This window comes from Schistocerca cancellata, chromosome 2 (genome assembly GCF_023864275.1).
Source record: "Schistocerca cancellata isolate TAMUIC-IGC-003103 chromosome 2, iqSchCanc2.1, whole genome shotgun sequence".
Classification (NCBI taxonomy): Eukaryota; Metazoa; Arthropoda; class Insecta; order Orthoptera; family Acrididae; genus Schistocerca; species Schistocerca cancellata.
In genome coordinates, this window is record NC_064627.1 from 579,274,969 (window position 1) to 579,298,298 (window position 23,330).

The following is a 23,330-nucleotide window of genomic DNA, read 5'->3' on the forward strand; positions in this document are numbered from 1 at the left end:
TTCCACAATGAAGTTAGCATTCAACAAAAATCATTTGGCTTCCACAAAACACGTGCACGTGAATTGAAACTACAAGTAATTACGAAAGACTCAAATATATTTCCACGTCTCAATGGAAAGCATAAAATGAGCTAATTTGATGGATAAAGTGATTTGAATGCATAATGTGTCGTTGCGAATAATAAGAACGCGATTATTTATTAATTTTTAAGCTCAACAAATTCACAAAGAGACGAAAATTTTCAACACTGCGCGCGTGGATGCCTGCTAGCTTTCGCAGTTCTTAGCAACTGTAGCACACGAAATTAGTGAAAATTATGCCGTAGGATGCGAACGCCATGCGAATGAAATAATAACAAAATCTTTCCAATGAACATCCACTTAGAATAAGCGCGAATAAATGAAACGTTCTCACCAACAATCATCTAATCCCCAACGATACCCAGCTCCTGGAACAAGACAGACTGTTTGAAAGCTTACACCATGTATGTACTCTTAACCAAAATGGTTCAAATGGCTCTGAGCACTATGGGACATAACATCTGAGATCATCAGTCCCCTAGAACTTAGAACTACTTAAACCTAACTAACCTAAGGACATCACACACATCCATGCCCGAGGCAGGATTCGAACCTGCGACCGTAGCGGTCACGCGGTTCCAGACTGAAGTGACTAGAACCGGCCGTACTCTTAACCGTCAGCGCCTTGATTAGCTAAAAGCGCCCGGAAGCCGTCGGAGGTGACCACGTTTTCTCCACAACTTCTCAAAAGGACAAATTGAAAGAATCTGTATCACATATATCATACTGGTTACAGAGACTTCTCTGCGTGGTATCAGAAAGACAAGTTTACGAGTTATTGAATGAAAATTATTCATAGATTGAAAGTGACCACTTGATAGCCAACTCTCAAAGTGAAAATGAAAACTAGCTTTTAAGTTGGCCGCACTACTCAAACAAAAATACACAGACCCAAGTTTAACCAGTAGTATACAAACACACACTAATGGTGCAGTATTGTATCGTATTTCACGTAAAGAAAAAGTTGTAGCGATGCAAAGCAAAGGCAGAAACAGCAGTGGCAAACGTAGTATCATCTGAAAAATTTACAAGCACACAACATTTCCTGTTGCGAACGAAAATCTTACATGAAGTACTGTAGGTAAATCCACGCCTCAATATCTTTTGTTCTACACTGTTTTTAGATCCAGAAAGAAAGTAAAGAAGTAGAAGTGTAAGTCTGTGGCAAAAGCCCGTTACTGGGCCTTTGGACTGACAGAAGGAAGATTACAACCTTTCTTCCCGGCCGCCTTTTACCCCCGAGAAATATTCCTGGTACTCGTCTGATAAGAGGCTGACAAGGGGGCCACGAGATATTGGAATTTTCGTAATTTTTTTATATTTGTGGTACGTGAAGTTCAGAAATCAAATACCAATCCCCCAAAATAATTCGCTGCAACTCTCAAACGTTCACGAGAAAATCGGATTTGATGTTTTCCTGCTGTCTTTAATATGCTAAAGCAAGAAAGATTTTTTTCCTCGACAGGCCGTGCGGTTGAGTTGTACAATGTTCGTCGCCTGCTGGGGCGGTTAGGTTAGATTCCCAACAGACGCAAATGCTTAAAAAAGGTGCCTGTCCTGCCAGCAACTCCATGAAGTTTAAAATACATGAAGAATGAAAAAATTCAGTAGCACACAAGATTGGTAATCGTTGGTTCGAGATTAGTTTCAGACATAATATTTTTCGTTTTTCTGTTCAGCCCGAATACCCTTGTCAATCAAACATAAAACTCATCAAAAAAAAGTTCAAATGTGTGTGAAATCTTATGGGACTTAACTGCTAAGGTCATCAGTCCCTAAGCTTACACACTACTTAACCTAAATTATCCTAAGGACAAACACACACACCCATGCCCGAGGGAGGACTCAAACCTCCGCCGGGCCCAGATGCACAGTCCATGATGTAGTGCCTGAGACCGCTCGGCTAAAACTCATCAGATATATGGTAACAAACAGATATGTAATCGCTGTTTTTATGAAAATATACGTCTTCTTATTTCTAATTGGATATCGCACACAAAAATCTAGTTTTCACGGCTAATTCTCAATTTCTGTTTTTTTCTATAAAACGTTATTTAAATTAAAAAATTACATATTACATTCTTTTTCATCCTTACGTATTTTAAGTTTTATGGAAATGTTCATGGATCATGCAACTTTGCTCATAATTCTGGGAAGGTTGAGGATCGAACCTATGGAACACACGTGCTGGCGAGCGTTCTGCCACACGACCTGTTGAAAAAAAACTGAACTTGCTTTAGCATATTAAAATCGGTCGGAAAACTTCAAAGTCAATTTTCTCGAGAATTGTTGAGAGTAGCATAGAATTACTTTTGCTGACTGGTATCTGAGTTCTGAACTTCACGTACCACAAATATGCAAAAATACAAAAATCTGAACGCACTGTGGTTCCCTTGTGAGTGAATTTAAGGTCGCCTTACAAGAAAGAGAACGAGAAAAAGTTCCCACGCCTATCTATTATGGAAGCCTGGACCTCTTGGGCTGGAGTCTGGTGTTTACTTGCTAGACAGTATACCGCCTCTCTCTCTTCTTTGGTATTAACGTGCTCTGATTTTAACGTAAGGTGTGGTCGAGATTGTTTGGGAAAAGGTAATGGATTTTTAATAGCCGACCGCGGTGGCCACGCGGTTCTAGGCGCTGCAGTCCGGAACCGCGCGACTGCTACTGTCGCCGGTTCGAATCCTGCCTCGGGCGTGGATGTGTGTGATGTCCTTAGGTTAGTTAGGTTTAAGTAGTTCTAAGTTCTAGGGGACTGATGACCTCAGATGTTAAGTCCCATAGTGCTCAGAGCCATCTGAACCATTTTTTATTTTTAATACACTGCTGGCGTCGCGTATATTATGCATGCTCTTAAATGCGGCTTACATTTACTCCGATGATAATCAAAGTTACTGCGCAGGCAACAACATTAGTAAAAATGCGTACAGTGTTGCTTTAATTACGTTATCCATACTCTGGGCTAGCTCAAAGGTAATCAGAAATAGTACGAAACTATTACAGTTATTGTCCGATAAATTAATTTTTGCACAAAGAAGGCGCTATAACCACATACGTAGCGTAAGGATTTGTACCCACGATAAATAATTTCATTTAGATCACACTGACTTCAGTTTCGTTAAGCTTTTACTTGGCGGAAATAAATTTAATTGTAAACTCAAAGATAACGTGAAGCAAACCTAAGCAAACCTAAGTCTTGAAGAATACTGCAGTTAAATCTATGCAAATACGTAAAAATTATAATGAAATGAATTTTGCTAATATTAATGCTTGAACATTAATATCAGTATTCAAAGCATTTATTATGTTAACTTGAGCGCAAAGCTGAATATTTAATATTTTATACCAATGACTGCCTGTGCTCCATTACGACAAAAGAACGCCAGATGGGCAATCTTCTACGAAACTCACTTTAAATAATTATTTTCACTTAAATATTTCCGCAGGAAGGGAGAGGCTTTGAATAAGAACAGGAGAAATTCATTTTTTACTATATATTTTAATAGAAAATACGTACATCAAACGCTTAGTGCGTCAGAACAGCTAATCGACTTAATTCTTCGATAGGAGAGAAAAACATAACATTAGATCTTTGAACCAAGTCTTTTTAACATCAATGACATACGATTTCCATGGTTACAAAGAATGTCTTTACATTGTACAGTTATTCTTTGATACTAAAATGCACATTTTATTAACATTTTAACACAGAAAGTATCATATCAACGATTTGTAGGTTTTGTAATTATCTGTCGTGTTAGCTACAGTTTTTATCGACAGAAATACTCTCAGTTTTTTACTTTCCCTACACTTCACATTTACTTCATCTGGAATAGGTTTAGTTTAATTGTTCTAGGGTTTTACACGAGACATCACATCAGCCACAGCCACCCACAGAGATTGCCAAACAAAAAATATGTTTCGTTACAGACCATTGACGATGTTTTACATCAATAAAACGAGACAAAAGTACTCACTTTCTCGTAGTTGTATGGACGAATTTAAAATATCTAAAAAAACTTTGCTGTGGAACAAAAACAACGTAATCACAGAAACAAAGGCAGGCAGTTCGAAAGTGCACGTCTATGAAATCAAGATCTGCTATTGGGTAACGTTAAACATCGCATTTCTTCACCATGTGCATTATAATACTCTCATCGCATTTCTTCACCATGTGCATTATAATACTCTCGGGTCCTTCTTGAAACTCTGTACACAAGATAGTCGAGTCGTTGTTGCTCGTTCCTAGCTCACTATTCGACGGTGGACCTCCCGATGTCATCCAGTGTGCGAGAAGGCTTCCTGCAGCGGCGTACTGCAAGTTTCAACTGGTCCCACCCTTGCCCAAGAAGCATCACGTCAGCAGGTACCGTAGGTCTTTCCATTCAGTTGATTCCCGCCTTCTGGATGAAAGTGTTCAGAGTACAGGTGCTACGTGGTCGTGCATTATCGCCTTGAAAAACAAACCTATCGCCTAAATGTTGACTGTCTTGGTGAACAGTAGGTTGGATGATCCTGTCCCAAATACTGCAGAGCCTCAAATTACCATCGATAGGGGTGACAGGCATCCGAAATCGATACCATTGGTCCAGGCTACAGTCCAGGTATTCCCTTGGTCATCTTCTTCAAGAACCATGGTGCTGGGGGTAGAGGTGGCATTGTACTTTTGTTCGCAATGGACACCTAGAGCCCAGATTGATCGAGTGGAGACGGTTGCGCTCAGTCTGGGTCGACAAAAGCCTTCCAGTTACCTCCAAAAAAGCAGCGTGCAGTTCAGACCATCAAAAGGCAGATCTTCAATGTTTTGTGTCTCGTGATAGCATCTGGACGTAAGAATGACGTGCAGTTCGCCGTGAAACGTGCAGTGCCGAGAACCGTAGAGTGATAATACGGATACGTTCTAAGCTTGGCACGATAGTCCAGGCACGTTGACAGGCTGAACATTGAACATAGGCCACGTTGTTCCTTTCACAATCAGAGGAACAACACTCTCATCTAAACTCCATTGAGAATTCAGATTTACTTTTACCTTCACTGTAAAGGTGGCTGCACGAAGCGATTTCGTACGGTGAAAAGAGTATTGAGAGAAAGAAATTTGCCATAAAGAAACACAAAGTAAGCTTGTCATCGTGTTTTTTTTTCCAACAATGTATATATCGCCTCACAAGTCTTACTCACAGAGCAGATAGTTTGATGATGTTCGTTGCCAATGAAGTGGGACGCCCATTGAAGAAATGCAGCTGCTGATAGTAACCACCTGAAAACTTTGTTGACACTTTCATGGAATACTGAAATGTACATCGGTACATCGTATTCTGTAAATTACTTGCATCACAAATGGTTCAACTGACTCTGAGCACTGCGGGACTTAACATCTGAGCTCATCAGTCCCCTAGACTTGGAACTACCTAAACCTAACTAACCTAAGGACAGCACACACACCCATGCCCGAGGCAGGATTCGAACCGGCGATCGTAATAGTAGCGCGGTTCCCGACTGATGCAGGATTCGAACCGGCGACCGTAATAGTAGCGCGGTTCCCGACTGATGCGTATAGAACCGCTCGGCCGTAGCGTCCGGAACTCGCATTACTTTTTTATGTGAAAATTCATAATGATTTTTAAATAAAACAAACGTCATTCACAATTTGCTTCATTATTCTTCTTGCCTATATATTTATTTCTCAACATAGTCACCCTGGCGACGAACCCATTTCTCCTAACGAGAGACCAGTATGTTGATAGTGTCACTGTAGAATGTCTGACTTTGTTGACGGAGCCACATCCTCACCTCAGCTTGCACCGCTTCATCACTATCGTAGTGAAGTCCTCGGAGATGATCTTTAAGTTTTGGAAACAGATGAAAATTGGAAGTGGCCAAATCGGGACTCTAGCGGTGGGGATGATCAATGACAATGAACCCAAGACGTCAGACTGAAGCAGATGTCGCAGCGCTCGTGTGTGGTCTGGCATTGTCATGCTGAAGGAGAGTGTGCTCCATGTATGGCCGAACTCTTCGAATTCGAAACTCGATTACAGCACACTAATTCTCACGCACAGATACACTGATAAGTCAGAACATTATGACCACCGCCCTACTATCGATTTACCCTGGCGATAGCAGCGTCACCTGACGAGGAATGACTGACGGTCAGACACAAGCACGGTGCATATAGTATCAGTTAGCGTACTGTCCGTGTGTGGAACGGGGAAGGCGCGCGATCTGTCTGAGTTTGATCGAGGGCAGATTGTGATAGCCCGGAGCCTCGGCACGAGCATTTCGGAAACTGCACGACTTGTCGGGCGTTCGAGGAATGTTGTGGTGAATGTCTTCAACACGTGGCGAATCCAATGTGATACCACGTCCAGACGTCGTGGGACTGGGCGGCCACCGCTCGTTACAGATGTCGGACGACGAGAGGCTGGTCAGACTGATAAAACAGGACAGGCGGCGAACTGTGACGAAACTAACATGAGACTTTAATGCTGGGCAGAGTACAAGTGTGTCTGAACACACAGTGCACCGAACACTCCTAACAATCGGCCTCCATAGCCGACGACGCATGCATGTTCTAATGTTAAAACCACGACATGCGCAACTACGATTGAAATGGGCACGTGAACATCGGTAATGGAAATTGGTGCAGTAGCAGAGAATTGCATGGTCTGATGAATCCTGATACCTTCTTGATTATGCCGATGGAAGGGCGCGAATCAGACGTCTTCCAAGAGAACAGCTCCTTGACACCTGCGCTTCATGATGGCAACAAGCGGACGATGGCTCCATTACTTTCTGGGGAACTTTCACGAGGGCATCTATGGGTCCAGTGTAGCTCGCACAAGGCATCATGATGGCCAAGGAGGTTGCAGACTACATACACCCCTTCATGACAATAATGTTTCCCGATGGCATTGGCATTTTTGAACTGTGGAGAAACACAGTGACGAGTTCCAATTGATGAGCTGGCCTCCCAACTCGCCAAATCTGAATCCGATCGAACACATCTGGGATGTGATTGAACGTGTTCATCGCCCTCCTCTCCGGAAGTTACGGGAATTAGGTGACCTGTGTGAGCAGATGTGTCACAACCCCTTCCAGCGACGTATCAAGGCCTCATTGCTTCCATACCACGACGCCTCGCCGTCGCCGCTGTTATCCGTATCAAAAGTGGACATACGTTGTTAGTTGGGTGGTCATAATGTTCTGGCTGATCACTGTGTAGTTACGTTACACACCGCCCTTTACACCGTACAATTCGGAGTCGTCTAGCGGCAGAAGGATGCAAATATGTAGACATGAAGCATACAGATGAAGAATGTTAATAACGTTTGTTCTATGCAAAAAAGCTTTAACAGTTTCACATAAAGAATTTGGCAGCATTACGTTTCAGCACTCCTTCGTATTAAGAACGCTATGTCGAGGGTATTGCAATAGTGGTGGTAACTCCTTGATGAAGCGTTATAGATCTTCCCATTGCTTATGTACTCGGATCGACTTTTCCTTTATAGTTGCTACACATGTTTCATTAAAAGTGATGCACTTGCTCCATCGTTGAATAAGACGAGTGATGATGATGATGATGATGATGCTCGTGGTCTCGCGTTATCGTTCTCGCTTCCTGAGAACGAGGTCCCGGGTTCGATTCCCGGCGGGGTCAGGGATTTTTCCTGCCTCGAGATGACTGGGTGTTGTTGTTATCATCATTCATTCACATTACGGTCGGAGGAAGGCAATGGCAAACCACCTCCACTAGGACCTTGCCTAGTAAGGCGGCGCGGGTCTCCCGCGTCGCTCCCCTATGCTCTGTAAAGAAGTATGGGACTCATCATCATCATCAGACGAGTGATATCCTTTTTTTTAAAAAAAGTATGGGCTATCAGATTCAGTTATTCATACCCAGTAATCATCTCGGTACCCTTCTGCAAACTTCTTTGAACACCTTTTCACATTTCTCTTTTCAGTGGTGTGACCTCTGGCACATTCTGATGTCTAATATGAATGGTAGATAGCTCCGAATACATCTTTGTGAAAATATCCTTTATTCACCTACAGGATAAAAAATATTCTGAAAGACTCTTATCGTGGAAGAGTTACTCCAGCTGAAGTGAATCTGAGCTGCTTACATCAGGTAATAAATATATTATACCCACTTTCTTGTGTTTCGGGGCAACATCCGTGCAAAACAAAAATCTTCGAAACTAAACTCTATCCATTATATTAATTCCTGAAACGCAATAAATCCTTTCTGAACCGAAGTCGCACTACGCGATATTGTGGTCTGGAGTAAACCAGACTGTGTCAAGAGCTACTGTCACATAATTCCCTTAATTCTTCCTCCTTTGGTGGCGCAGTGGTTAGACACTGGACTCGCATTCGGGAGGACGACGGTTCAATCCCGCGTCCGGCCATCCTGATTTAGGTTTTCCGTGATTTCCCTAAATCACTCCAGGCAAATGCCGGGATGGTTCATCTGATAGGGCACGGCCGACTTCCTTCCCCATCCTTCCCTAATCCGATGAGACCGATGACCACGCTGTCTGGTCTCCTTCCCCAAACAACCAACCAATCTTCCTCCTTTCGCGTGCCGCACAGTTAGTTCTCATCGCTACTAATGACAATGACTCAACAGAAGGCACACAACTACGGTGTAAGATCAGGGTGGCCTCGCGATTCGTTGCATCAAAAACTGCTGAGTGAGACCTTTATGAACACCTGCTTTAGAAGACTGATGTCCACTTTCGGAGTTCAATACAACAGCGATTCTGCGCATAATGGATTCACAAGTCCTTGGTAAGTTTTTGGAGGTATGTGACATCAGACGCCCACGGCAAGTCATGCAGTTTCCGCAAATTACGTTCCGGCGATTTGCGGGCGGGGAGCTCTGCTTCTTGATGGCGTACTATATGTGTTGTGTTGGGTACGTATTAGGCAAATTTGGTGGTCAGGACATCAACGTGTGTTCACTATCATGTTCCTCACACAATTCTGGCTATGTAACACGGACAGTTGTTTGGCTCGAAGATGCCATTGACGTCATGGAAGGCATATAGCACGAACGGATATAGCTGGTCCGCAGTAATGCTCACGTAGTCCACAGCCTTGCCGCGCGGGATTAGCCGAGCGGTCTAGGCGCTTCAGTCATGGACTGTGCGGCTGCTCCCAGCGGAGGTGCGAGTCCTCCCTCGGCCATGGGTGTGCGTGGTTGTCCTTAGGATAATTTAGGTTAAGTAGTGTGTAAGGGACTGATAACCTTAGCAGTTAAGTCCCATAAGATTTCACACACATTTGAACATTCCACAGCCTTCATCGTGCCTTCAAATGGCTCTGAGCACTATGGGACTCAACTGCTGTGGTCATCAGTCCCCTAGAACTTAGAACTACTTAAACCTACCTAACCTAAGGACATCACACACACCCATGCCCGAGGCAGGATTTGAACCTGCGACCGTAGCAACAGCGCGGCTCCGGACTGGAGCGCCTAGAACCGCACGGCCACCGCGTCCAGCATCGTGCCTTCGATTACTACCGCAGAACCCATCGAATCTCAGGTGAAAGTCCTCCATAGCATAATACTGCGCCCATCGGCCAGCGTCTAAGGTGCAATGAATGTTTCTCGAGCCGTTCGCCTGAGTCACGTAGTATCCGGCAACGGACGTCCACCTGGCACAACAAGAACCGTGCTTCATCCGACCAGGCGACACGCTGCCATTGATCCACCGTCCATTTTCGAGGATCCCGTGTCCACTGCAATCACACCTTAAGCTGTCGTTCGGTCCACATGGCAACACATAAGGGTTTCTCTGCAGCTCAGGCCCATGTTCAACATTGTGCGCTGATTGATGTGCTCCGAAAAACTGTTGATTCCATCAGCACTCTACTTTGTCGTCACGTGCGCCGCAGGTCGACGCCTATCGTGCTTTACAGAGCGGGAAAACCTGCGACCTCCACATTGTGTGATGAGGCGTGGACGTCAGGCGCGTTGCCGTCTACTCGTAGTTGCACCGCCCTTTAACCATTTTTCGTAGCTGCTCAAGACCGTAGCACGCGAAAAGCCGGCCAGCCTCGCCGTGTTTGAGAAGCTCGTTCTCAGAGGCCGGGCCATGACATTAAAGTACTTCGTGTCAGTGGATTTACCTACAGGTGTTTGCTGCCTGCACCGGCGCTAGAAAGAGTCCTATACGTCTTTGCTCTGCTCATATAATTTCCTCGTCGTGTCACGTGACTACAGAGACACCAGGAGGCATTAAATCTCGCGATAGGCAGTGGTAGTAACGTTTCGGCCAAACAGTTTATATGGAGCATATTCTAATAACTTACGGAAATGCAGCCGGGTGACGTCGTCGACAGCTGGCCGCTGTGGCCTAGAGGTTCTAGGCGCTTCAGTTCGGAACCACGCTGCTGCTACGGTCGCAGGTTCGAATCCTGCCTCGGGCATGGATGTGTGTGATATTCTTAGGTTAGTTAGGTTTAAGTAGTTCTAAGTCTATGGGACTGATGACCTCAGATGTTAAGTCCCATAGTGCTCAGAGCCATTTGAACCATTTGACGTCGTCGACAACGGACGATATTTCTAAAGGTGCACTCCCCGTTGTTTTGAGGGCAAAAATGCGGCAAGTAAACACTTTAAAACTTCGGCTTGCAGAGCAATTCCTGAAAGATAGCACACACACTCTCCCTCTCTCTCTCTCTCTCTCTCTCTCTCTCTAAACACTGCCGCCACCCCACAACCAAAGACGACCGATGCCAAAAATTATCGGTGGTGAAAATTACTAAATAACAAGTGAGGTAGCATTATCTCTGTCCCTATGTCTTTTGGCAAATGAGAGAGCAGGATTCCAAGCAGAATTTAAGCAAAACCTCCATCTCTGTTTGCAAGGTTAGTTGCTAATTTAATCTGAGCTGCGTTCTTAATAACAGTATCCCATTAGCTTAAAGTGCATGACAGAATATCTGTGTTATGTTCCATGGATGACAGGTGCCAAGACAATGTTCTGTAATAGGTGATTTCTTGTGTTGTCGGCGTGAATGACTCTTATGCTCGGTACATCAATCCTCCATGGCCCTGATAGTCTGACCAGTCTATGGAATGCAACAACTGCAAGGAATACGATAGGGCCCCCTTCCCCCACCCCTTTATGCTAACCAACATCATCCTTAAAGAAACATAAAAGGATCTTAGATGGAGATTCGTGAACCCATTTCACATCACATTTCCGCAAAATACGACCAATGTGGAACACACTTCCGGAGACCTTGTACACCAATCCCCAATATGTCTTCCTGTAAGACTTTAATTTTATACGAGTTTTGTTAAGAACAGTTAAATATCTTGATTTTGTCTCCTTACAAATAACCTTAGCGGTTACATATTTCCATGGACGGGCCACAAGCTGATAGTAAGGCGCAATGAGAATATAGAGGGTATATATTTATTTATTTACTGCATTGTGGCCTGTTGCGTATAATTTAAGCACTGTAGCCACATTAACACGCACATTATCAAAAAACTCAGCATTCAAAGAGAAACTCAAAAAGTTTTGAATTGTTGTAGCCGCATTTCAGATTTTCGCCGTGAGAGAGCAGCGGTGACAAATTAGGCAAGATAATGACAGGTGCCAACAAAGCGTATGTTGTTCTTGAAATACATTCGCACCAGTCTGCCGCAACAGTGAAACGACACTTCCCAACGAAGTTCAACAAAGATCCTCCAACTGTTAACTCGGTTCAGCGATGGTACGAGCAATTTACAGCTTCAGGATGCTGCTGCTAACGGAAAATCAACGGGTCAGTCTGCAGCGTGAAAATCAACCGTTGACCACGTACGGGCGAGTTTCGCACTTAGCCGGAGAAGTCGACGAACAGTCTAATCAGATGGCTGAACGCATAACAGCCGGCGCTTTGGAAGATGTAAAGGAAACGACTGAAGCTGAAGTCCTACCACTTGCAATTGCTACGAACCTGACTCCCGATGACAAAATCAGACGCTTTGTATTTTCTGCGCAGTTGCAGTACCTAATGGCAGAGGATGGATGGATTTTGTGAAAAACTCATCTTCAGAGACGAAGCAACATATTTTGTGAATGCCACAGAGCACAAGCACAATGTGCAAATCTTGGGACAGAGAATTCCCACGGTATCGTGCTGCACATTGGAGATTCACCAAAAGTTAATGTTTTCTGCACAGTCTCGCGGTTTAAAGTTTAATAGTCAGTTTTTCTTCTGCGAAAATACTGTTACGGGACACGTGTATCTGGACGAGCTGGAAAATTCACTCATGCCATACGAGACCGATAGTGTGGACTTCATCTACCAATGCCCTCCACCAACTTTCATCATGACGTTCGCGAATTTTCAAACAGGAAATTGAGAAACCGTGGGATTGCTCGTGACGCGGTTGACAATCAGCAGCCCATGTCATCGCGTCCACTCTCCCGACTTCACGCCATGTGATTTTTTTTTCTTGTGTTTTGTTAAAGATTCACTGTTTATCCCTCCTCTGCCAACAAATCTAACTGAATTGCGAGTTCGCATCAACCGTACTTGTGAAGAGATTGATACGGACATGCTTCGCCGAAAGTTTGAGAAACTTGATTATTAACTTGATATCTGCAGAATCAGTAGGGCGCAAATATGGAGCACTTGTAAAAAAAAAAAAAAAAAACAAAAAAAAAAACTTCTTGAGTTTTTCTATGTTGTTACAAAGCCTTGTGACAATATGTCAAATACAAATACACTACTGGCCATTAATACTGCTACACCAAGAAGAAATACAGATGATAAACGGGTATTCATTGGACAAATATATTATACTAGAACTGACATGTGATTACATTTTCACGCAATTTGGGTACATAGATCCTGAGAAATCACTACCCCGAACAACCACCTCTGGCGTAATAATGGCCTTGATACGCCTGGGCATTAAGTCAAACAGAGCTTGGATGACGTGTACAAGTACAGATGCCCATGCAGCTTCAACACGATACCACAGTTCATCAAGAGTAGTGACTGGCGTATTGTGACGAGCCAGTTGCTCGGCCACCATTGACCAGACGTTTTCAATTGGTGAGAGATCTGGAGAATGTGCTGGCCAGGGCAGCAGTCGAACATTTTCCAGTACAGGACCTGCAACATGCGGTCGTGCATTATCCTGTTGAAATGTAGGGTTTTGCAGGGATCGAATGAAGGATAGAGCCACGGGTCGTAACACATCTGAAATGTAATGTCCACTGTTCAAAGTGCCGTCACTGCGAACAAGAGGCGACCCAGACGTGTAACCAATGACACCCCATACCATCATGCTGGGTGATACGCCAGTATGGCGGTGACGAATATACACTTCCAATGTGCGTTCACCGAGATGTCGCCAAACAAGGATGCGATCATCATGATGCTGTAAACAAAACCTGGATTCATCCGAAAAAATGACATTTTGCCATTCGTGCAGCCAGATTCGTCGTTGAGTACACCATCGCAGGCGCTCCTGTCTGTGGTGCAGCGTCAAGGGTAAGCGCAGCCATGGTCTCCGAGCTGATAGTCCATGCTGCTGCAAACGTGATGGTACGCATTTCTCCTCCTTACACGAGGCATCACAACAACGTTTCACCAGGCAACGCCGATCAACTGCTGTTTGTGTATGAGAAATCGATTGGAAACTTTCCTCATGCCAGCACGTTGTAGGTGCCACCACCGGCGCTAACCTTGTGTGAATGCTCTGAAAAGCAAATCATTTGCATATCACAGCATCTTCTACCTGTCAGTTACATTTCGCGTCTTTTGCACGTCATCTTCGTGGTGTAGCAATTTTAATGGCCAGTAGTGTAATATAGCTACAGGAAATATGTGAAATTGCTTCAATAATTTGTAATAACCCCATATACCTAATTCAAATAGATTACGACACTAGTATTTTGTCTGCCACATATCACTATGTACTCCATGGCTCCCTGCCTATTGCTTGAATGTTCCGGAGGGTGTTGTGGTCGAATCTGCCTGTTCCGTTGTCTGCCGGTTCCTTGGCTGCGAGAAACGACTCTCCTGTTTGGAGAGAACTTCAGCGTTGCTGCTGGTGAGGAATGCAGCCAAATACCAGCCCGCGTCATACTGGTTCTAGTTCTTTGGGTAGCGAGATACGGCCCACAGCTGCCTTTCAACTCTGGTATTATTGTTATGTTCGCCATGTACATGCTGTTGGATGTTACTCTACTGCAGCTTTTAACCTATGCTGTATTCACTGCCTTGCTTCTCGAGCTTCCATCGCAATATCCCGTACTACAGTGGACGGGGTTGATTGATAATGTGATGTTCTATTCGAGACTTTTTTGAAAATGTGTCGCCGGCTGCGGTGGTATAGCGGTTCTAGGCGCTCAGTCCGGAACCGCGCGACTGCTACGGTCGCAGGTTCGAATCCTGCCTCGGGCATGGATGTGTGTGATGTCCTTAGGTTAGTTAGATTTAAGTAGTTCTAAGTTATAGGGGACTGATGACCACAGATGTTAAGTCCCATAGTGGTCAGAGCCATTTGAATCATTTTTGAAAATGTGTCGCTTATATTGTCTAGGATTTTTGACTTCTAACGCAGTATGTCTTGACAGCAAGTCTTCAGTGCCGATTCAGTCGTTACCAATCAGTATCAGCAACACCAGCATACAGCGGACATCCCCAGATAGTATGTACTCCCTCCTTCACCGCAGACACATACGGAAGTTGGTTTTGCGCTGTTCGACGCTAGTAGACTGTGACGTCCCATTAGCCATTAAGAAGAGAGTGAGACCTCTTGAGGGACTGATTCTAGTGCGTCATTCCCAGTCTCTGTTTTATATCTGGGAGAAAACCATTGGTGCATCTCGGTCGTTGGACGTCATCTTGTCGTTTCTGCCACAGGAGGAGGATCTGTTTGTGGATTTGATACTTGTTTGTGGCTCATATTCCTGTTAAATTCTGCTCTTCGTGATGTTCTTTCTTTAGAAAACAAATCGCAGGGTTTTTCCGTATCTGGAGATTGAGTGGCCATATCCGAAGTATAGCTGCAACGCCTCAAGTGGCGCAGCACCAAAATCTCCCATCAGCCGAAGAACATTTCCGCTTACATGCATATCTAAAAGAACAGGGACTGTTGCCAATCGACAGCTGTACGAAATTCTTTCGAAATTAATTCGCTGGCCGCGAAATCCTTGACATCACCTGTATTAAGCATAGATCTACTACACAATAGTTACACATGAGAACTTGAGAATAACCGAGACGTGAATCCGGATTTCCCGCTTATCGCTAGCTGTCGCTTTAACCACTTCGACTGTCCATGCACGCATCCCGGACCGGCCAAAAGTTCCACATGTCACACATTCTACACCCTACACCAAATTCATTACCTAATGCTTGCACCATGACATAAGGCAGTGTGTCGTGTGATAGGATCGGTCCGTGGAGCGTGCTTGAACATCAAAAAAGGAAAGAAAATACTGTTGCGTGATAGAGCTATCCTCATACAGTTGATGACAAGGAATTCGCAGTCAGCGAATTAATTTCGAAAGAATATTTCCGCGCTGCACCCCGTTAACTACAAGAGAAAGTGTTATGAGGAAAATTATATGCGCCAAAGCGCTCATACTGTATCCCCTGATCTCAGTTAGAATAGAGTTATGATGAGTTCTTACTGTCTGCATTGGTAGTTTATAATCGTAATTCGCTACGCTAATAATTTTTTCATCGTGTTGCTGCCTGTCTTGTTCATATCTTCAATGCATACATATTCTAATGACTACTGTCTCGTCGATTGGCTGTCCGTTTCAGTTCCAAGTAATTATCACATCCTCTCCTCGATGCCTTTAAAAATACTTTATCCTTGCTCAACCTCTTCCTTTTCCCCAAAACTTTCCCTTCAAAAATATTAATGATGAATGTATAGTGGCTGATGACATTCCGAATAATTTTTTTTTTACCATTTCCTCTGATAATCTCTCTTCGTTTTCTTTCCTCAACACTTCTAAATTGAATGCCCCTAGCTACATACAGGCGTTGATATAAGTGACCGGAGACAGTTGGAAATGTGTACCCCGACCGGGACTCGAACCCAGGATCTCCTGCTCACATGGCAGACGCTCTATCCATCTGAGCCACCGAGGGCGCAGGAGAGTGCGACTGCAGGGACTAATCTCTGGCACGCCTCCCGTGAGACTCTCATTCCCAACTTACTGTCCCGCACTATTTCATATTGCTTCTGCCCATTATACTCACTACTCGCAGCTTGTTACCGATTCCCTTAAGAGTTCGGGCACTGTTTGTGCATCCGCACAGAAGAAGATGGTCCAATGGCCGGTGAACCTCAATTATATACAGTATATATGAAGATGGAATCTGTTCTTTCGGACACGTCCGAAAGAACAGATACCATCTACATATACAGTATATACTTCTAAATTGGTTTTTCCTTGCGTCCTGCTCGTTCTTGCCATTTTGCGGCATATCCACGTTTCAACTGGTTCAATAAGTGCACTCTAATTTTGTCAACCATCCAAAATGGCGCCAAGAAGTCCAGTGATGGTCTTTCTCTTCATGGACCTGTTGCCTAATTTTATAACTGGGCTTCTTAAAAGGCTCCATCTTAATGACAGGTACGTGGTGTTTTCAGGCCCAACAGACAAGTTAATTCCTTAACATCACTGATGTAATTCTTGACGAACTTCTTACAGATCACTTCAGGAGCATCTCTTCAAAAGAATCTCCACGTCGTCGGCATATGCCATCACTTCTACGAGCCTATAAAAGAAAACCTCGGAATTAGTAAACCTTTGAAGGTCGATGAAAATGGACGATTTTTTGGAGTAGTTCATGTCCAGACATGAAAATTGTTTCGCTGTTACTCGCTTAAAAGTTGGACAGGGAAGAGAGATATCGGTGGTTGACTGGTGTGGTGGGCCGACCGTTGTGGCCGAGCGGTTCTAGGCACTTCAGTCCGGAAACGCGCGACTGCTACGATCGCAGGTTCGAATCCTGCCTCGGGCATGGATGAGTGTGATGTCCTTAGGTTAGTTAGGTTTAAAGAGGTCTCAGTCTAGGGGACTGATGGCCTCAGATGTTAAATCCCATAGTGCTCAGAGCCATTTGAACCATTTTTGAACTGGTGTGGTGGTTGTCGCTTGTCGCAGGTGAAGGACCACCCGTTCGTGAGCGGCAACGAGGCGTGCCGGCCGCTGGTGATGGAGACGCTGCGCTACCTGTACGACCTGGAGATGCGCGACGGCGAGCAGCAGACGCCCGACTGCGCGCGGCCGCGGGTGCCGCACGAGCTGCTGTTCGCCGTGGGCGGCTGGAGCGGCGGCAGCCCCACCAACTGCCTCGAGATCTACGACACGCGCGCCGACCAGTGGGTCAAGGTGCGCACGCGCCTGCTCGTCGCCACACGCCGCGCGTCTACTTGGCGAAGGCTGGCTATTAGGCCACATCACTTAACTCATTTGTCTAGGATTCCCACCGGCGCACTTGTTTTGGTATAGCTGCACTGCGCTTAATCGTACACAAACACGACTCGGTTTGTTGGTGACATAAATACCAGACCATTCTGCTGCTTACAGTACACTGCATTAATCACACAGCCTGCAACGCACAAAGAACGCGTGGCATGTGGTCAGAGGAACTTCCATTCGTCAGCGCCATCTACAGTGGGCAGGACTCCGGTCATCAGTTTTATTGATGCTCACCCTATGTATTCAGGCTGAAGTGACGAGTGAACATTTGTACTAAAGGCAGGGTTCGAAACCAGGTCTCCTCCTGACTAGGCAGATGGGCTAACCACTACATTACCCTGTCACAGTGGCTTTGTACATCTGCACGGACTGCCCTAACACGCCTCCCTCCTCAGTCCAAATTCCCATTCACGGCGCAGCCCACTTGGTATTCCCCCTACACTCGAACAGTATTGCAGAGTTTCTCTAATTGTATTAGAATAGCATCTCAACATCGAAAGAAAAGGGGAATCCCACCTGAAGCCCAAGTATAGGTGCTTCATTCAAATGATTAAAGAGGGGGGCGTGCTGGAGAGTCCGTGCAATTGTGCAATGCCACTGTGCGAGGATGCCGTAGTGGTTATCGCATCTGTCTCGTGAGCAGGGGACCCGAATTCGAATCCCGGCCTTGGTACAAATTTTCATTCGCCCGAACTCTTAAGGGAATCGGTAACAAGCTGCGAGTAGTGAGTATAATGGGCAGAAGCACTATGAAATAGTGCGGGACAGTAAGTTGGGAATGAGAGTCTCACGGGAGGCGTGCCAGAGATTAGTCCCTGCAGTCTGCTTACATACGTAATATATTTTTGAGAGCTGAAAAAGTCTCTGGAACCATATACTTTCGTTTGATACAAAGTAAGAGTGAAGAACACGCCTGGTAACACAAAAGTGAAGACTTGCAGGAAAAAGGAAAAAACTATTTTTGTAGACTTAAAACATTCGGAACGACAAAATAGTAGGAAGAGTAAAATAATTCTGCTGTCTAGGAGGTGCGATTTCACAGAATGCCAACAGCAAGAATTACAATATGGACTGGCGTAGATAACCAAATGTATATATTGGTATTAAAATTTTGCGAGGACTTTAATGTCCCAGTAATGTGTGCACTGAGCACAGCATTTTATGGAAATGAGCGTGGAGCCTGGAAAAACCAGAGAGAAGCAGGAAAGAGTCGATTGCGTTGTTGACTAGGAAACCCCGAGGGGTCAGTTCAGCCACCTAGCTGTTTTTTTTTTTTTTTTTTTTTTTCCTTCGTGCACAACGAGAAATCATGATGCATGAGTGTTGTGTTGTAAGTGTCACTGTTAAGGGACGGAGACTAATTGCTTTGAGTAATGAAACGCTACCCCTCCTCCTTGTTAATATTATTGATGATCTCTCATTAAACTTTTGATTCAATGTGCGTTTCACTTTGGGCGCAGTCCACATGTCCACATTCACGTTGGGGGGGGGGGGGGGGTGCAGGTGTGAGGGAGGGGTAAACTCAGTTCCGCTCACACGTGCACCGCAAAGAAGCATGCAATTATTCAACTATTGGCGGTTTCTTGACAAGAACAGCGCCCTGAAGAGATCCAGAGATAATTAGCCAGTGCTATGCGGGTACCCACGTGACTGCACCAAGTATTCATCACTATTCACATAATACGTGAGAAGTAGTATTATATCTGTTCATCGGCTTACTAATTTGTTACACGAAAGGACATTGTTACTTATTTACCGTAACCCCAGTTACCAGTGACTCTTACGTAAACTTCTGTCATACAGTTGAGCGGCGCGTGGACACAATGGGCCATATCGCGGATGCGCGCCAGAAATACGTCACTCGAAAGCGCACAAAATCCTTAGTATTTGACCTACACGGCCCTGCACAGCATCATTGGAATCAGGGTGAAAAAACCCGTATAATTATCTAGGTCAAAATTAATATACATTAAATGTTTCCAGTTTTAACTGGAACCAGTCACCTCTTGTGATTCTTCTATATGGATCAACTTCACAAACATGTGGCGGTAGGATGCTAACCAGAGATGAAGTCACAAATGACACAGATTTCGCAGAATTTACTATTTCAACTATTTCAAACTGTTTGCGGTGCCTCAGTGAACTTACAGTGAACAAACAACTCGCTAGATACCTCGGCTAAGACGATTTAACTCAGCTTCCAAGGCTACCTGGCGACTATGGGCCAACGGCCACAGGTCCAGCAAAGCAGATTCATCAGAGTCTGGACTGAATACGCAGATGCCTTGACTGACACACTCACCTGTTAAACAAAACAGAATTAACAGCAGGAGTTCGAATCAGGGGGCCACCTGAAACAGTAACAAGGCCTGTATCCTAACCAAAGCAGAATAACTAAACCAAGTTCAAAAATCGCACTCCTACGTGAAATTTACATCAAAATTTCTTCAACTGAGTCTAATCGCTATGAAAATGAAGCTGCTCCGATTTACGAAGACCTTGTTCAACAGTACATAGCAGTGTATGCTAAAAGCGTGCGTTCCTCACCAAATGAGGACACACGGGCGAGGATGAGGTCAAGCAGTGCTTGCCACTACCCGCGCATCACGTGAGGGCAGGTGACCATCTCCTGCCTGAAAGCAACCTCTCTGAGCCTCGCTTAAGACTCAAAGAAATTAAGTTGGCATCCGGAGCCTACAGTGCTACACTACCCTCTGGCTCAGGTGGAGCGTATTAGAAACATACTTGTAAATTAGTTATTCAGTTCATTTTCATAGAAGAGGGAATGTGAGGAAGGAAGACGGACTGCTATGGGTAAATAAACAAAGATACATGCGAGCGTCTCCTTTCATTATCGGCTGGCGATCAAGTTGCAGCGATACGAAATTTGAAAACAGTTAGCTGCTGGCAACAATGTGTTCGACAAATTGCACATATGAGACACTGCTGACAAGCCGGGAATTGAATCTAGGACAGTGGACGAAAGTCTGTATATCATAAAGCTTACGTCACCACTTCTCCTCTTGTCGGACTACGTGAAGATTTCTTCCGCCACCAGGATTAGAGAAGATTACTTCATAGGTGAGAGCCACCAAAAGTTTTGGCGTCGACTACAGACGAATAAGAGAGAAGTATAAACTGGACACATTTGAAATGACATCCTATGCAAGAGAGTCAAAAATTGAGTGGACAGACAGTGTATAAGATAACAGGAAAGAAGCAATTTACCGGAGCACTTATTTTTGGACCACTTCTCTATTCTCCCAGCATATTTGTTCCTGAGTTACGCAGTTACCTCAAACATTAGTATGTAATTAAAGTGAATTAGAAAACAAGGACCTTCCTTCAAGCCACCTGTCTTTGTTGACTTATGGAACGTAGTAGTTTTCTCGTGGCAGACAGCACTGCACTGATTTCTCTTGAAAGCACTTTGGTTGCTACCGAGAGCGGGATGGTCGCTGCAGGTGAACGAGGTGGACCCTACTGGGCCGCGCGCATACCACGGCACCGCCGTCATCGGTCACGACATCTACGTCATCGGCGGCTTCGACGGCATGGACTACTTCAACTCGTGCCGCCGCTTCAACGTCGTCACCAAGGTGTGGCGCGAGGTGGCGCCGATGCACAGCAGGAGGTGCGTTACCCCATAACACACACCCAGCTCTGCGAAACAGTTGTCCAACACGATGTGCCCCACTTCGAAGTATATTCAGCTTCACATTATTCTTAATTTTTTATCAGTTTTTACACTCTTAATCTAAAAATCGGTTTCTTACACATTAGTGACTACCTAGGTTGGGTTGGCATCTCACATTACTATTCCGCGAAAGGTGGATTATCACACCTACATCCGACCTATCAATTAAGCTTTCTTGTTAATATAAAAGTTACATCACATGGTACTATGTCATACTGAAGACAAATATCACAGGCGAAACCAACGTTTCAGCCACGGTTACAGTGGCCTTCTTCTGGGCCTACAGGCAGACGCAGAATAAAGCCACTTTAACCGTTGCCAAAGTGTTCGTTTCATAATCATTTACAGCTAAACACGGTACCATTCCTACCCAAAAAAACTTTCATGTTAACTGAATGAGTCTGTGGTAGGCTATGCAGTTACATTAACCATTTTGTGTTTCTCACGAATGATAGCGATGAGTATCTATATAGTGTGTCTTGTATTTGCGTTATGGTCCAGTTTGAAACAAAGGGCGGAACGACGGTAAAATATATTGTTGGCATGTAACCTCCTCCTCTCATTATGCACCAAATGGGCACAAAGCGGTGGACAAATTGCTGTCAACACTATTAGGTGTCGTGACTCCGTCAGACACTTCGGAGGGATTTGAGATTTACCACTGGATACAGTAAACTGATCACAAATTAAATCTACCACCTCTCCTCTCTTCAGAAAATTCCCACCGTCGCGTCCTTGGAGGTTTCATGAAGTCACACGAAGTCCTACTCGCGACAGCAGCACTCACATTTCCATACAGACCTTCATCGGGCCGCTGTCACATGACTGGGCCAGCCGGCGAAAAGGAGACCCGCAAGGAGACCATTTCCAAACTGTGTCAGGTGCTGATAACACTCTCTCACACGAATATATGGCATCTCTGCGTCTTTCAGTGAATACCCAACATCTGACTCTGTTCACGCGCCTTATATACTAACCAGATCTGGTAAGCATGCAGACACGATAACATTAACGCTGTCTGGTGGTTGATCTACATGTCAGAGAACTGCAGCTCCAATCATTTACGCACCCGACGAATCCGACCACGCCTTGCGTTTGATTTTTTTGTCAGCAGTGTAAATGTATTTTGTTCGCTCAATCAAATGAAGCCGAACACGTCACTTTTATCAAACATCGCCCCCGAGCAAGTGCTCATTCCCTAAACTCGCCTAGAAAACCGGAACCCAGTAGAGCTGCTGGCTAACCCCTAGTTTTCGCGAGCTCCAAGCAACTCCAGGAAATTTAGCATCTAACCATTTCAGCCGTTTAATCTCTAGAGCAGATGTGACGCACTCCCGTTGGCCACTTCCCGATCCTGCTAATATGCCTGCTCTGCAAAATGGTGCTTCCTGCCAGGAATTGTCAAATGTTTGTTTCCAAAATGTGATGGGAAAAATCAGTCTTCGTGCGAAATTCACTTTCATTTCAACGAGCGCAGTAGGCTTCGACCTTAAACCACGTAGGTGGATAACAGAAAGTCTAGCCCAGCGTCTCTAGGCTGAACAAAACACCGTTTCACCAGATCGTGCAAACCGGTTCTGCACAAGCAAAAGCCAAGTGGACGAGTCCACGTGTGCCACCAAGAAATATGTGTTAGACCTTTGTTGGTCAAGTTCTGACGATAAAAATTACCTCACTTACCAGCTTCCTCTAAATCGAGCGCCATCATGCTGGAGCATGATAATAACCTCGCCTAAAGAGAAGGCCGTATTTCGTTACGGATATTAATAACGCAACCGAAATGGTCTCCGGTGTATACAAAACAAGCTGCTCTCTGAACGGATGAGTTGCAGGGTAAGTGCAGAGAATCTAAGGTACGTGATCAAATGTATCCAAGCATCAATTAGTGAACTTTAATGCGGTATGTGTCCATCCCTTGCGATGGTTTGAACTCTGCTGAGGACACTTTCAGTGAGGTCTCTTAATGTTCGTGGAGTAATGGTAGCCCATTCTTGCTCAAGAGCCGAAACCGGAGAAGGTAGTGATGTTGAACACGGGTTTTGGAACGAACCCATCCCAGAAACATTTCTCAGCTTTGAGATCGCTACTCT

At 44.8% G+C, this 23,330-nt stretch overlaps 1 protein-coding gene and 1 non-coding gene across 2 annotated transcripts in view; one reads left to right on the forward strand and one right to left on the reverse strand.

The window, feature by feature from the left end:
- Positions 1-23,330, forward strand: part of LOC126156678 (kelch-like protein 10) — a 147,093-nt gene that overhangs the window by 56,036 nt on the left and 67,727 nt on the right. The window contains exons 5-6 of the mRNA XM_049916326.1: positions 17,226-17,453; positions 21,008-21,177. Coding sequence (XP_049772283.1) covers positions 17,226-17,453; positions 21,008-21,177 — 398 coding nt within the window. The remainder of the gene's footprint in view (positions 1-17,225; positions 17,454-21,007; positions 21,178-23,330) is intronic.
- Trnat-ugu (transfer RNA threonine (anticodon UGU)) lies at positions 16,130-16,204 on the reverse strand. Its single transcript has one exon. It is a non-coding gene; the product is annotated as a tRNA-Thr (tRNA).